The sequence below is a fragment of the Schistocerca americana genome, chromosome 1, assembly GCF_021461395.2.
Source record: "Schistocerca americana isolate TAMUIC-IGC-003095 chromosome 1, iqSchAmer2.1, whole genome shotgun sequence".
Lineage (NCBI taxonomy): Eukaryota > Metazoa > Arthropoda > Insecta > Orthoptera > Acrididae > Schistocerca > Schistocerca americana.
The window spans coordinates 139,579,143-139,594,811 of NC_060119.1; the positions used below are offsets into that span (position 1 = coordinate 139,579,143).

General features: G+C 37.4%; 1 protein-coding gene across 1 annotated transcript in view; it reads left to right on the top strand.

Moving 5' to 3' along the window:
• LOC124607387 (baculoviral IAP repeat-containing protein 6) overlaps positions 1-15,669 on the top strand; it is a 315,981-nt gene that overhangs the window by 58,370 nt on the left and 241,942 nt on the right. Inside the window, exons 10-14 of the mRNA XM_047139740.1 lie at positions 830-1,259; positions 3,806-4,052; positions 10,532-10,759; positions 12,276-12,508; positions 12,795-13,009. Of these exons, the coding sequence (XP_046995696.1) occupies positions 830-1,259; positions 3,806-4,052; positions 10,532-10,759; positions 12,276-12,508; positions 12,795-13,009 (1,353 nt within the window). The remainder of the gene's footprint in view (positions 1-829; positions 1,260-3,805; positions 4,053-10,531; positions 10,760-12,275; positions 12,509-12,794; positions 13,010-15,669) is intronic.

Sequence of the window (15,669 nt, forward strand, 5' to 3'; positions counted from 1 at the left end):
TGTACAAAATGTTAATAGGTGCTAATGAATAAAAGTGCTATAGATGTTGTCCATTACTAGATGGATACTATTAAATTGTGTAGTTTATTTCAGCAATGTTTATTATTTATATTGCGGTCTGTCATTTTTTGTTGTCATTTGAAGAAATTATTTCCATTCTTTCTTTGTTTCTTCTCAGCATTGCATTGTTGTAATTACTTGAATGTAATTTGTCATAAAAGTGATCTATGTAGTTTTGTCTGTATTTCTGACATTCATAAATAAAACAGTGCGCGCGCGCACACACACACACACACACACACACACACACACACACACACACACACACACACACACAGAGTCGCTTAACACACTCCATTACACCAGTTCATTACATGATTCATTTTGAAAACTCTAATGATGTCTTATTATTCAACCCATATAATGGACAATAAATAAAAATGTGGAAAGGTAACCGTTCTTTTTATAGTTTAAGTACCATCCCTTCACACTGACACAAAACACACTAGCTTCTTATCAGTCAGTGCCACGATGGCTGCAAGAGGTGTTTGGGTGTCTGTATATGAATGTATGTTCTTGTTCTAGGAAGAGAGTGGTAACTTTAAAACTAGTTAAGTCCCTGTCCCAGTATATCTTTGCACCATAAATCATTTGACTGCAGACACAGAGTTGTTTATCCTCATTGTATTTAGTGTTTCCATCTTGGAGTTTATATTATTGTTCTCTGTAACATATGTGCTGTTAGTTGGGCACGTTGTGTAGGAGTGTGTTGCCGAAGCTTTCAGAGGAATGAAGTCGCTGGAAAATAACTGTGTAATATTGATTGCAGTTGCCAAAAGAACCACCTGATGGGACGAGACATGACCCTTCTTACACAGCCAGAGGTAGCACAACCAGAAGCAGCACTCGTGGCAAGGACAGCGCATCAGTTGCAGGAGCACTGTTGGTCTACTCACTTGACCTTAGTGGAAGTGCAGGAGAAGCAATTCGACTGGATGAAGAACCAGTGGCTGTTCGATTGTTAAGTGACATAGGAGAATGCCCCACCGAAGTTACGTTGCTTCCATTGGCAGAACGGGATGAGAGTTCGAGACCAGAAATTCCCAGCAGTCCAGTCAAGGGTATGCCTCAGGGATTGGCAGCACTGATTTGCAGAGATGGGAGTGTGAGAATTGCCAGTCTTGTTAACTTGAGGACAGTTGCAGTTGCTGTGCCTGAGAAGAGTGGTACCAGATACGTTTCGGCAGCTTACTGCAACAGTAAGTCAACCATATTTTTTATAGTTTCATTTACGTGAACTAGTATTTATTTTGTTGATGGCAATGTACAAAGCGTATACTGGATTTTACGCTTCCAAGAACTGAGCTTTCTTTGGAAGCTGCTTTTTTTAAATTCTAAACCCTTTAGTTTTTCCTCATGACCTCACAACTTTGTAGTTCTAAACTGGTGGAAACTGGAAGTCATTAGACAAATTAGTATGTGCACTAATCAGTTTGGGCAAACAATAACAAAGTGTGAGCAGGCACTGCAGCCTCATTGTAAAAGTGTGTGCTTTCTGTACCTCAGGTAGGCATTGTAGTCTCTTCTTTGGCAAAATGGTTTGTATCATTTACATGAAACATTTGTTAGTCTTATGTTAGTTTTAAACTGTAACAAATGCTAGTTGAAAAGCTCAAAGCTGGCTCCTTTCTCTGGTTTACATTGTTACACGAGGGACATTGAATTTAATATCTGTAATTCCCAGTAGCAACAACAACATTGACCAACATAGGTCTTTCCAACTCGGCCTCCTCTGTGTCCATTCTCAGTGTTTGTTGATTGTTAAGTGACTTACACACATCCTACTTTATGTAAAATAAGGGAAAGTCAACCATTCACCTGTAGGAGAGTAATATGTAGAGCACAGAAACATGTAACAAGAAACAGCATTCACACTAACTATTGAGCAGTACCTCTTTATCTAGCACAAGTACACACATTCACCCAACACACATTCTTGTGATCATGGCAAGACTTGTACTTGTGCTAGAAAAGGAGCGTTATTCGAAAGATAGTGTGAATGCTGTTTCCTCTTACGTGTTTCTGTGCTCCATTTTATGTATTGCTCCATCCAGAAATTTCCATTACTGTTACTTACTTACTTTCTTACTTTTCTACATATGATCACGGCAGTTGTCTTGTAATACCATCCACTAGTGACTGCCAAGCATTTCTTTGATGCTCTGCAGAAACAAACCAGCAGTGAAGTGTGATACAGTCATTTGTATTTTCTCTCTCTTCCACTGAACCGGCTTCATATGTTTTCCAGATTGGCAGACAATATGATAGATAGGAAAATATTTTTATAAGTAACCTCTATCCACATTACTTGTCCAGTGAATCTGTATGAATCTGTACCTTTGACAACTAGATATGTATGGTTGTTTCATATTAAGTTACTTTGGATGAATACCTTTGCGTATTTTATGGTTGTGTCTGATTCTCCAGTGATTACTCATCCATGGTGTTGTAAAGCTGCCAGGCTTGTTACATACTTGTTAATGTAATGAGCTGGTTTCTGTTGGCCAGCTGTCTGTCTTTGCTAAAAGTGTTGATCTGCAGTTCTCCTGCATCGTTCAACAATTTTGTAATGCTACAATCTCACTGCATACAACTGCATTAGCTACAAACCGTGTCAGAGCCATCAGTATTATTTGCACAGTCATTTAAACGCATAGTATTGTATGAATTGCTGTACGTGGAGTAATGTGGAGTGATTTAGGAAAGATGACTGACAGTAAGGACTTTTTGTCTACATCTATCCTTGCAAATAGTGGAGAGTTCACAGTGTGATAAAGGGAAAGAGTAATGCTTTTAATCTCGTTTTTCGTGGTGAAACCATTTGCACTGTATGTTTCTAGGTATGAAAATCTGTGTGGACACTTCACATACTCACTCTCAAAGGCTCTTCCTGTTTGGTTATTCATAAAGTTTCACTTACCCAAAACTGTTTCCAGTCTGTTACCATTCGTACTGCTGTCCATGGTGCAACATCTCGATCCATTTGGGGAAAGAAAGGCCTTTGGGACAGATTCTGTATCACCTATAGAGTTATATTAATAAATCCAAAACTTTTATGCGTTTACAGAGATTGCAGTTATTGCAATTTCTATGGATTCATTGCAGTGAAACATATTTTGACAGAACAACGTAGGAAAAGAGAAATTGCTGCTTATTGTAAAGATGACACATTAAGTTGCAGACAGCCACAATTAAAAAAGACACTTTCGGCCATGGCCTTCATCAGGGAAAGGGAGAAAATGCATGATTTGACCAGCTGGCCAAATGGAGACCTACAATGAGGCCACTTCCACTCTGTCAGGTGCTGTTAACAGTGTCTCGCACAAGTACCAACACCTCCATGTCTGTGTCAGTAATCACTCAACATCTGAAGCTGTTTATGCCCCCTTACATACCCTGCCAGGCCTGATAACTACACTAAACACAAATGACATTAATGCACTCTGGTGGCTGTCTTGCTTGTCACAGAGGATTGCAATTATAATCGTTCATATGCTGGTGTATACATAGACGAAGTTACATTAACATTCGATTGTGTCTTCTGGGTGCTTTACTTTTTCTGCCAGGATGTGTAGTTTTGCTTCAAATAGGACTTCAAAACGTATCAGTGTTTTACACATTCACATATATACTTATGTTTCCATTCATATTTGTGTCAATACAAAACTGTTGTTGTGCTGTTTCTTTTTAATTGTGTGTATGTGTGTTTTGTTTCGAAAACTGATCTTTTGTTCATGCTATTAAGGTCTGGAAAGGCTGTGTGTTTGCACAGAGAAAGGAAGTATCCATTTCTTTGTGATGAGTGATGAAGGCTTCACAGAGGAATGTGAAGATGATCAATCAGAAAGTTATATGATGCCTAGTACCTCTGCTACACAGCTGAGGTCAACATTTAGCATGCAAGATGCCGCAGGACCTTCTAGTGCAGCACCAGCTGCTGATGTTGCAGAACCTGTTCGAGCACCCTCCCCCACTGGACTCGCATCCTCCAGGTTTGTTACAAGCAGTCATTGTTTTGGCTTAACTGTTACTTATTATTATGATTTATTGTAATTATTTTTTGGGGTGATTTGTTGTTGAAATTGTTGAAAAAAAAATCAGTTCAGGGTTGCCACAAATTCTGGAAATCAGGGAATTTCAAATGTGTTTGGTAAATCAGGGAAAAAAACACTGGAAAAAATTCATTTTTGTGTCAGCAGATTAAATTGTTTACTGAGATGTCATGCATCTTTGCTGGCTGGGTGCAGCTGAGTACATGAGCCCGCTTTCCTACTCTCTCATTCTTACTGCTTCTCTCCTTCCTACCACTCCCCTCAGCTTGCAGTCAGTGCTGCACCACTTCTTGCCGCTAGCCTAGCAGCTGCCGATGAGAGGCAGGGACGTATGAGGAGTCGTTTGTTTGGTTCTGATTCTCAGAGACCATTGACACAGCAGATGGAGTGGCAATCATTTTTGCATGAGTTGTGTCTAAGTGTTGATGTGAATGTGTGTGTGTGTGTGTGTGTGTGTGTGTGTGTTTCGTTTTCTGACAAAGGCTCTGGCCAAAAATTTAGTTGTGAGAGTGTGATTGTCTTTTCTATGTGCCTGTCTGCAGCTCAGCAATCATCTTTACGGTGAGTTGCTACCTATCTTCATTAGTATTGATTCTCAGAGTATTTGTGCAAGTTATCTGTTGCATGGATAGATCACTACAGTCTCATTTCATCAACATGGTGTCTGTGACACGTGAATAGCTGGTTGTACAAGTGGACTTCCATGAAGGGCCAGAACCACAGGCCATTTTGTGGGGTATCTCTAACGGATTGGGCCTGCTGATCTGAAGCCCATCATTTCCCACTAATGTACAGGCCCTGCCCATTGGATCTAATCTCACCAATCTGTTCGCAGACCAGGTCTGTTTGTGTGTGGCATAATTGACCCAGGACTGTGGTGCTCCTTGGCAGCCCAGAGGCAACAGGCAATGGAGTTCAGGAATTGCGACTGTGTCACTGCAAGTACATTGTACAGTGTGGCGTTTTACAGACATTTTATTTCTTCTAGTACATTTTTGCACTTTGAAAGAGTTTATGTATTACAAAGAATGGACAATAACAAGCATAAAATTGTGGCAGTCATTGTCAGTTTGTACACTATGTACTTATGTATTTCATGAAAGAAATACCAAACAATACCTGTAAAATAATAGACATAACACAGTGGGTAATAACCAACAATAAAGAACATAGTAGAACCAACATTTTATTGACGGTCACCTGTAGTGTTGGTTTACACATCTCTACCCTGCCTTGTACACTTCTTTCAAGAGGCCTATTTTTTCTAAGGTTTTTTCTGAAATCAGTGAAGGTATTTTAAATCTGTCTTCCGACTCCAATGAAATGCGTATTTTTGTCACCAAATGTGTGTTGTTTTATTGAAATAATTCGGTGGTCTTAATGAAACACACATACCATTTAGCTCTTTCTCCATCTAAAAACAGTTAATTACAAAAGAAGTCCTAAATTTTTTTTCATCTTACGTCTTTACTTACCCTTGAATCCAAACATTGTAAGGGAAAAATGCTAAAACTTGTCTGGAAATATCAGGGAATTGCACTTGGGAAAACCAGGCAATTCCACAAAAGAAATTTTATTTATTCACCAGTTTCAGGTGAGACTAAGGTGCCCTTCTTCAGAAGACTGTGCAGAAAAATATACCATAAAAAAGTACTAGCTAGCTAATAATATTAAAGTTTAAGAAGTATAAAAATATACTTCGAATTACTGCATTATTAGCGAGTGTAAAAAAAATAAACAAGTGTATGCAGCGTTTTACTGTACTTCTAAAAAAATACGAGAACAGTATGTAATACAATAATAAAATGTGTTTATGTGAAAAGAGCATGTACAAATATGGTATAAGGAAACCAAACAAGTGCAGAGATCATGCAAGGATTGGAGCAAGTCAGCTAATGAGTTGCATAACTTTAGGTTGATCTCGGAGTCTGAGTAAAAGTAAGATAAAATAATAGAGCAGAAACTTACACCACTGTAGTTGCCATAAAACAGAAGCAAATATTGAGAAGTTTCCCCATAAAAAGTTCTTCGACTGCTATCAAATAATTAAACCTATGTTGTCTGCTGCAAAAAGTTGATCTTTCTGCTGTTCTGAATAAGAAGAAGTCTTGGTTTACAAACTTTGACCAAGTGGGTAGTAATGGCCATATCAATTTGTGCCACACACAATTTTGAGTTTCTGTCTTGTTTATTTTGAGGTACAACTGTACAAAGTTGGCACAGTGTGTGCCTTTTAGAATTGATTACATGTTTGCTAAACTGATTGGCACAGGTACCGCATTGATACTTCAAGTGAAACTGACGTAGGTCTTATACACATTTTGCTACAATGACAAAATTGTTAAAAACAGAAAATTAGAGATTACAATGAATTTGACAGATAACAGTACATTACATAACACTGAACAAATCATAAAATAAAATGACATTACATAACATGAATTTTGCTACAGAGCAATTTCATTCACAGTGAACATAGTCAGATACATAAATATAATGGTACATATAACATTTTAATGACAATATTATGAAACAGATAGATTGTTACTCATCATATAATTGAGATGTTGAGCCACAGATAGGCACAACAAAAAGACTGTTAATCCAGTAAGCTTTAGCTCTGGATGCCAAGGTCAGACCAGTACATTTTAGTGGATTATTTGTAAGATATATCATATAAATTCTTCCTAACATGTGTCCTAGGTAGCTTTAATTAAAATGTGCTTCTTTTCAGTAATTCAATATTTTCAAAATTGAATCTGACAGATAAGATAATGCTTTGTACTTACAGAGTTAAACTCTTATTTTAATTGAATTTGTTCTTTGTTTTTTGAATTACATTAATTTTTAACTGTGTGTTGTGGATAATAATTGTAACTTAATTTACTAATTTTAAATACTTTCAAATCATTTCTGTTTTACATGTGTTATCAACAATGATGGTAGGAGAATTTTAGCAATATTAAGAGAATAGAATAGTTTTAAATATTTCAGCCAATTACAGTGTCTACTTGAGATATAAGGAATACATTGTGTAGATTTATTTCATGATCACAATGTCTAAAGTGTAGTATTACTGATATTGCCCATATCTGGTTATGCTTAGGATTGTTGTTGACATGCTGTTAGCTTTTCAACTAATTAATGTGAATGAAAAATTGGTGGTAACGAACTTTAAAGAAGTGTTAAGGTCCTAGCTGTTGTGTTTCAGTATGTATGTGCACATAACCATCCAATTAACTAATATATAAAATCCTACATATTAACGATATGTAAAATAAGTTAATACAAATAATATGTGTGGCACTATGGATGGGAAGTTTAGCAACTTGTTGCTGAAACAGATACAGTGAAATCAGAAGTTTGCTAGCAGGGAACCTGTCAGTAGAAACAAAGTGTGAAGTATATCATGAGGCTGGAAGCTGTAACTGGAGTAAGTGGAGAGAATTTCTCAATCAGTAGCTAATATGATGAGTCAGAAAATAACTGTAGAGGAGAGGAAGTGAGGGCACAATTGTATACTTCCGTTACAGTGAAACGACTAGTACTAGAATACAAGCATGGTTGTGAATACGGTCATTAAACAGTTATAACTAGCGACATTCATAGCAGTTATGTGGTAAGCTTTATAAAAGGTCACTGAACTGGTGTAGAGACATCACTAGCATGAAATATGGGCATGCAAATAACATGCAAAATGCACCAAGGGGCCAAAAGCGATAACTGAAGTAAGTAGAGAAACACTTCTGGATCAGTAGCCAAAAGGTAAAAAATAACTATAGGATAATATAAATGTGGGCATAGTTGTATACTTCTGATATAGTGAAATAACTAGTTCAAGAATGTACACACGGTCCTAAATATGTTTCATGAAATAATTATATAGTTCCTTTCACACTAATTGTATGCATTAAGTGTAATAGATTTGACTAGCTGAAACAGTATGGGTAATGTGCTTGTTAACTGTAAATACTGATGTCAGAAAGAAAAGAATGTGTGTAGCTGATTACTTGTATATAACTAACCACCTGAAGCAAAATTATCTTGTAAGTTGTGGATGGATTAGTATCTGTAATAATAAATGGTAATGTAAGTGGCTAACCAATCGCAACTGAAAATGGATCATTACTTGTAACTGTTGATGACACACAACCTGTAACTATCGATGATCAGCTTATACTAAAAAAGCTGTGTAAAAAAAGATAAAGTTATAATAGAGGGAAACATTCCGCGTAGGAAAAATATATCTAAACTAATATCAATATATCTAAACTAAAGTTAACTATATGTAACAAATGTACCAAACAGTAAAAGGTTGACTTATTATAGCTGTGAACAGCTGTTTAAATGTAACTGTATATGGCCAACAGCAACTAAATGCAACACTGTATGGCCAAACTGTAGTGTGTAACTAATGATTTACTGGCTGTACGTAGCAAAGTCCAACAACTTTCTGAAAACTATTGAAACTAACACACTGATTGCAACCTACTGACTGCAACTTACTGAATGTACCTGCAGTCACAGTTGTGGCAGTGACTGTAACCTACCGAATGACTATGTCCTACCTATGAAAATTAATAGGACCTATAACGTCTGTGTGTAGGGAAGAAAATTTCCCATCCATATTGCCACATGCCATTTGTATTAACTTATTTTATTTATCATTAATATATAGGATTTTGTTTATTAGTTAATATGCTGGTAATGTGCACTTACATTTTCATTTGTATTTCATGGCAACTGCAGTTACATAAGATTTTTGTTTTATTATTTTGTGTTACTTTTACCCCCACTCTGAGACCAACCTCAAGATACACTTGTCATTAGCTGCTTAGCTCCAATTCTTGCATAAATGTCTGCACTTGTTGATTGATTTCCTTATACCATATTTGTACATGCACTATTATCCATGTGTGAGCACTTATAAGCTCTTTTTGCGATGGCACATTTTATTATTGTATTAAACATTGTTCTTGTATTTTTTTCGGACTACAGTATCAAGTTGCATACACCTGTTTATTTTTGACACTCACTGATGATGATGTAATTCTTGGTATGTACCATCTCTTTATCTTACCGAGTGAGGTGGTGCAGTGGTTAGCACACTGTACTCGCATTTGGGAGGACAACAATTCAAACCCGCGTCCATCCATCCTAATTTAGGTTTTCCGTGATTTCCCTAAATCACTTCAAGCAAAAACTGGGATGGTTCCTTTGAAAGGGCACGGCCAACTTCCTTCCTCGTCCTTCCCTAATCTGATGGGACGGATGACCTCGCTGTTTGGTCCTCCTCCCAGCATCCTCTCCAACTAACCTTTACCTTCAAATTTTTGTACTTGCGAAATTGTAATTTTCTTACCCACCTTGTACTTATTTGTGGTATATTTTTCTGAAGGAGGACACAAGTGCTTGAAACTGGCCGAGGAATAAAATTTCTTTTGTGCAACTGTTAGCTAATTTTTTTTCTTTTTTTGAACAACTACTTTTATGGTTGCTAAGGACAGATAAAGTACTAAATTGTTTGAGGGTGTTGACAGAGCTATAATTTCTCTATTACTGCCAGTTTCTTGAGCATGATTTTTATTTGATTTTTAAATCATTCCACATTTCTGTAAAGTACATAAGCCATTTGGCATTGATGAGGGGGTGACCTTGAAGGGCATTTCAGCTACATAATTGGCAGATTTTTTTTTTTATTTGCACAGTATGACAGCTTCCCTTCAAAAAATGTGAATGTTGTGTCCTAGGCATTATCTATCCAGTGTAAGTGACTTAATGAGTGTGTGTACTATTTAGTGCAAGTCTTTTTGTGGGGAAGAGGGTGAAACCCATTGCTGCCGTATAGCCTAATCTTCTGACTGGCTTGAAGGGAACCACTGAAGTTAATGTCCTTGCTGAGGGTCAGATCACCATCAACAGTGCCACATGTCCTCACTCCATGAGACATGGAGAGTTTTGGTCTTGCTGACCCAGTACTGAGTATGAAAATTTACTGCACCACCAATGTTCAAACTGACTATCTCAGAGTTGAGTGTGCATTGTCAGCCTCAACTACAGAAAGGGATCTACTAATTCTTTTTATGTTCATGAAAATTGAAATGCTGTCTTGAAACAGGAACTCTAACCTGGTGGGCTGGTTTATTATTCCACTGAAAATGTCGGCACACAACACTGTCACTATCAGCTGAACTTTTTTTCATTTTATGATGTTACAGTATAGTATCGTAGATGCAACAGCAAAACTTTGGCATGCTTTGAAAGCTCTTTTCATGTTAGGTCCTTTTTCAAGTTTCGTTTGTGCTTTGTAAATGAAAACCTTCTTATCATCAGTGATCTATCAATTACTGCTGATATCTTCTGCTTTCCATTTTTTTTAGTAGTGTTGTGTTAAAGTGTATTATCCCTGTATTTTTCAGTTCCGGCAGCAGCCAGTTACTGGCAAATAAAACAGAGCTCAGTATGTCTGACCTGCAACAGCTCTACGAGCTGACTTTATTTGAAAACTTAACACCTTGCTATGCAGCTGCAGTGCCACCCTGTTGGAGTGAGATAATGCAGGCACAGAAACAGCGCAGGCATCCTCAACATTTGCAGCAGGGTGATGACCTGCAGCTTACGCGGTCCTGGAGATTGCAGAATGATGCGTAAGTCTTAAAAATTTCATATTGATATTTCATTTCTACGTCTTTAAGAGCAATTTATTTTCATAGCATGTTTTTCATTTCTTAAGAACAATTGTAGTGTTGTATGTTAAAGTGTGTTTCTGGAGCTGTTGTCAGTTTCGGATTTGGCAGAGTATCACAATAAAGTGTAGTAAGCTGCCAATATAAATATCAGTGGCTGTTACAGGAGGCCCATGGGGTGAAGGCACTTGCAGGGCTTCACCCTCAGGTGCAGTGTTAAACATAGGGGCCAAAAAGACACAGTGCACTGTGTTGTAGCATAGGGCTTTGTGGAAGCATTACCAGATTACAGAAGTGGCTTGTTACAGATTAGGCAATAAGAGGCAAAAAATTACTGTTGGTAAAAGATCCAGCCAGAAATATAAAAGGAAGTGGCAATAAAAATACACTCAAGTATTTAGCAAGCCGGCCGGGGTGGCCGAGCGGTTCTGGGCGCTACAGTCTGGAACCGCGCGACCGTTACGGTCGCAGGTTTGAATCCTGCTTCGGGCATGGATGTGTGTGATGTCCGTAGGTTAGTTAGGTTTAAGTAGTTCTAAGTTCTAGGGGACTGATGACCTCAGCAGTTAAGTCCCATAGTGCTCAGAGCCATTTAGCAATAGAAATAGGTGACATAGATAAGATCAAGGTTCAAATACCTTGGTGAAATAGTGTTAGGAAATGTATTTGAAACTTCTGTGACACATGAATGAATGATCAAAATGGAAAGAGCAAACAGTTTAGTAAAGATTATCTAGTATAAGAAATAAATATGTAGGAGTGTGAAACCATGTTGCAACATGTATTTCTTATATGCGTGTGAGGTTAACAATGGATTAGAAGGTAAATGCATTAGACAAACTAGAAATAAGCGTTAGTAGAAAAATTATGTGTGTGTTACAAAGGGTGGTTGGAAAATTAGAAATAACGGAGAAATCTCGCAGAACAACTGGAAAATATCAGATGTAATGACAAACTTTTGGGAAGTCAATTCAAGAATCAGAAATAACAGAGGCTCTAAGAGGTATGAAACTTGGAATTATCTAAATACAGAAAAAAATAAAACAGGAGCACAATGTAGAGAAGAAACAAAGTGACACTTAGAGAAAATTAGAGGTTATTGGAACAAAAAAGAAAGAGGATTAACTGTTACACGAGGGAAAAGGGGGCAAGCATCTTGTCACCAGTCCTTCCATCTATTTGAACATCAATTATATACTCTTCTCGACAAGTGAAAATAGGCCTATATAAATATCAGTGTATAACAGCTAAAGTGCCACTGGTCAGTAGTAAATATACTTTGCAAATGTTAGATTATTTGTGAACATCATAACTTAACAGTGCAGTCATATACCAGGAAAAAAATTATTCCAAATGTATAGGATTCTTTACTGTGTTTGTTTGTTATTGATTTATGAAGTTTTATGTTTATATGTAGATAATAGACATGCACTATTGCAGAATATAATCACCAATTGGGTATTTTTTTCTTTGTCAGTACCACATGGGATGAACATGTGTTTGAAATAACACTCCCACGTAGTTGCTGCATTGGCCATGTTGATCTGAAATTTTCCCTTCATTCTCCATGTTCAAATCCACCAAATATACAAGTAACTCTCCTGAAACAGAATGCAACTGGGATTGGAAGGAAAGAGAAAACTATGATGCCACAAGTAGATGAAGGAATAGATTTCAACATTGGCATGCAGTGTGATGGTGAAATGAAAGGTATGTCTGAAATTACATCAGAAAGACAAGACAGTTTCTTTACTACTTTGAAAAACTAATAGTTTATTTTTTTAATTTTATTTCATTTTGACAGTTATTTTAGCCAATGGATTTTGATATCATTAGAAAATTGATATAATTGATGGTTGATATCTGTGTTTTTGCATGTGCTGAATGAGCTTCTTAATGGCTGTGGTATTTGAGTTATGTATTTTAATCCCACATTGTAAAAATCAAGTATTGTCATAATTTTAATTTGTAATATTTTCTGTTTGTGTTGTTCAAGGGAAGACTGAAAATCCAGTTACATCAGAGGAGTACATGAGGGACCACAACTGTGAGGTATTATGTGGCCCCGTAATCTTGTCACAGTGCCTTGACCTATCAGAACAGGGTGGAACAATCACACTGACAAGTCCCAAGTTATTTAGAGTGCGAGGCCGTACTTTTCTAGTGCACATAAAAGCTGTGGCCACAGAAAAGGAGATAGTTAAAGATACAGTAAGTACAAGTTGGCATAGAATTAAATGTATTTGCAAGTTTTTGTATTGGTGATCTGAATTTGGATCTCACAGTGTAAACTGTAAATACTGTAAAATACAGCATTGAAACAATTTTAATGATCATAATGGTACAATAATGCTGGATCGTGTCACACATTTTTTAAATGTTGTTAACATTGAAGCATAAGAACAATCAGTGCGCGATAGCAGTGGAAAAAACTATCAATGACAGTGCTCCTAAAGCAGAGCTACTTAATAAACACAACCTTATGAAATTCCTTCACCAAAGAAGGTGAAATAAATATTCCAGAATCGAATCAAGAGCAGCTGTCAACATGAGTAACTTCGTAGATATCCCTGGAGCAGTGAAGCAACAGAACTCACTTAACAAAAGCAGGTCTTCCGCTCCAGATTGTATTCCAGTTAGGCTACTTTGAGAGCTTGCTGATGCAATAATTCCATACATAACAATCGTACACAACAGCTTGTTTGCCAAAGATCCGTACCCAAAGACTGGAAAGTTGTACAGGTCACACCAATATTCAAGAAAGGCAATGGGAGTGATCCCCTAAATTATAGGACCATGTCATTAACGTTGAAATGCAGCAAGGTTTTGGAACATATATAGTGTTCGAACATTATGACTTACGTTGAAGAGAACAGTCTATTCACACACACGGTCAACATGGATTTAGGAAACATTGTTCTTGTGAAACACAACTAACTATTTATTCACATGAAGTGTTGAGTGCTATTGGCAAGCGATTTGAAATGGATTCTGTATTTCTAGATTGCCAGGAGGCTTTTGACACCATACCTCACAAGTGGCTTGTAATCATATTGTGTGCTTATGGATTATGGTCTCAGTTATGTAACTGGATTCATGATTTCCTGTCAGAGAGGTCACAGTTAGTAGTAATTCACAGAAAGTTGTGGAGTAAAACAAAAGTGATTTTTGGCACTCCCTAAGGTAATGTTGTAGACCCTCTGCTATTCTTTATCTATATTAACAATTTAGGAGCCAATCTGAGCACCTGTCTTAGGTTGTTTGCAGATGATGCTGTAGTTTATCACCCAGTAAAGTCATTGGAAGATCAAAACCAATTGCAAACCAATTTAGATAAGATATCTGGATGGTGTGGACATTGGCAATTGAGATCCATGAAATCTAAAGGTTGTAAATTTAACTAAATGCCTCAGAATTATGATTACGAACAACGTAAATGGGAAAGAACCCATTGAAAATGTTGTGGGGAAGGCTACCAAAGACAACGATTTGTGGGTAGATCACTTGGAAGGTGCAACAGACCTACTGAAGAGACTGCCTACACAACACTTGTCCATCCTCATTTGCAATACTGCTGCGCTGTGTGGGATCCTTACCAGGTAAGATTAAAGGATTACATTGAGAAAGTGCAAAGAAGGGCAGCACGTTTTGTATTATTGAGAATAGGGTAGAGGGTGTCATGGACATGATACACGTTTTGGGGTTGACATTATTAAAACAAAGGTATTTCTCATTGTGGTGGAATCTTCACACAGAAATTTCACTCACCAACTTTCTCCTCCGAATGCGAAAATATTTTGTTGATACTGATCTACATATGGAGAAACGATCATCATAACAAAATAAGGGAAATCAAAGCTCGCATGGAAAAAAATAGGTGTCCATTTTTTCCGCATGATGTTAGAGTATGGAATAATAGAGAATTATTGTGAAGGTGGTTCGATGAACTCTCAGCCAGGCACTTATGTGTGATTTGCAGAAGAGCCATGTAGATGTAGATGAAGATATTCATGTAATTTGATGTAATATGTACACTGCTGCCCATGAAAATTACAACACCCATAAGGAATGGTAGAATCACTCTAAAACCAAAGGATATGTAACACATTGGAGCCATAATAAGTGATTAAAATTGCAGGGACAGATCATGTGCAAGTAGGCCCAGCAGCACCTCCTGTTGTGTGAGCAAGCAGCCTGGTGTTATGCAAGGCTCATTTGGTGCAGAGCTGTCAAAGTGAAAATGTGGAAGTAATTGGCGATAGGCCTTGACGACATCAGAGGGTGCAATATCAGCACATGAATGAGTTCGAACGAGGCAGGAGCTCTGGAAAAAGAATTTGTCATAAAGTGACATTGTGGTTCATACAGGACCCACTGTTACAAGAGTGATGTATATAGAACCAGTGGATAGAAGAGAGTTGTACTCACTAACAAACGTACTGGACCATGCAATGTGACCACAGACTGGGATGATCGCTGTCTTGCCCGTATGGCTGCAACTGACAGAAGAGTTACATCTGTAATTTTAATCACTTATTATGGCTCCACTGTTCTACAAATCCTTCAATTTGGGAGTGATTCTGACCATTTCTTCTGGGTGTTGCAATTTTGACTAACAGCAATGTATATATTATGTCAAACAAATGACATGGGTATTCAGTCCTTAGGCTTATAAGTTAACAAGATCTTAAAAACAGGTAATAACATGTTTGCACTGATGTTTCGATGCTGTCTGCTGAGGGCACACGTGCCATAGCATCTGCTTCCATTGTTCAGAAACCACCAATGCTTTAGACAGCTATTGGCATTTGAAGTTGGCACTGGCATACTGAGTGGTTAAATGTAGTGTTTTTTTGTGAGTCCTACTTCAG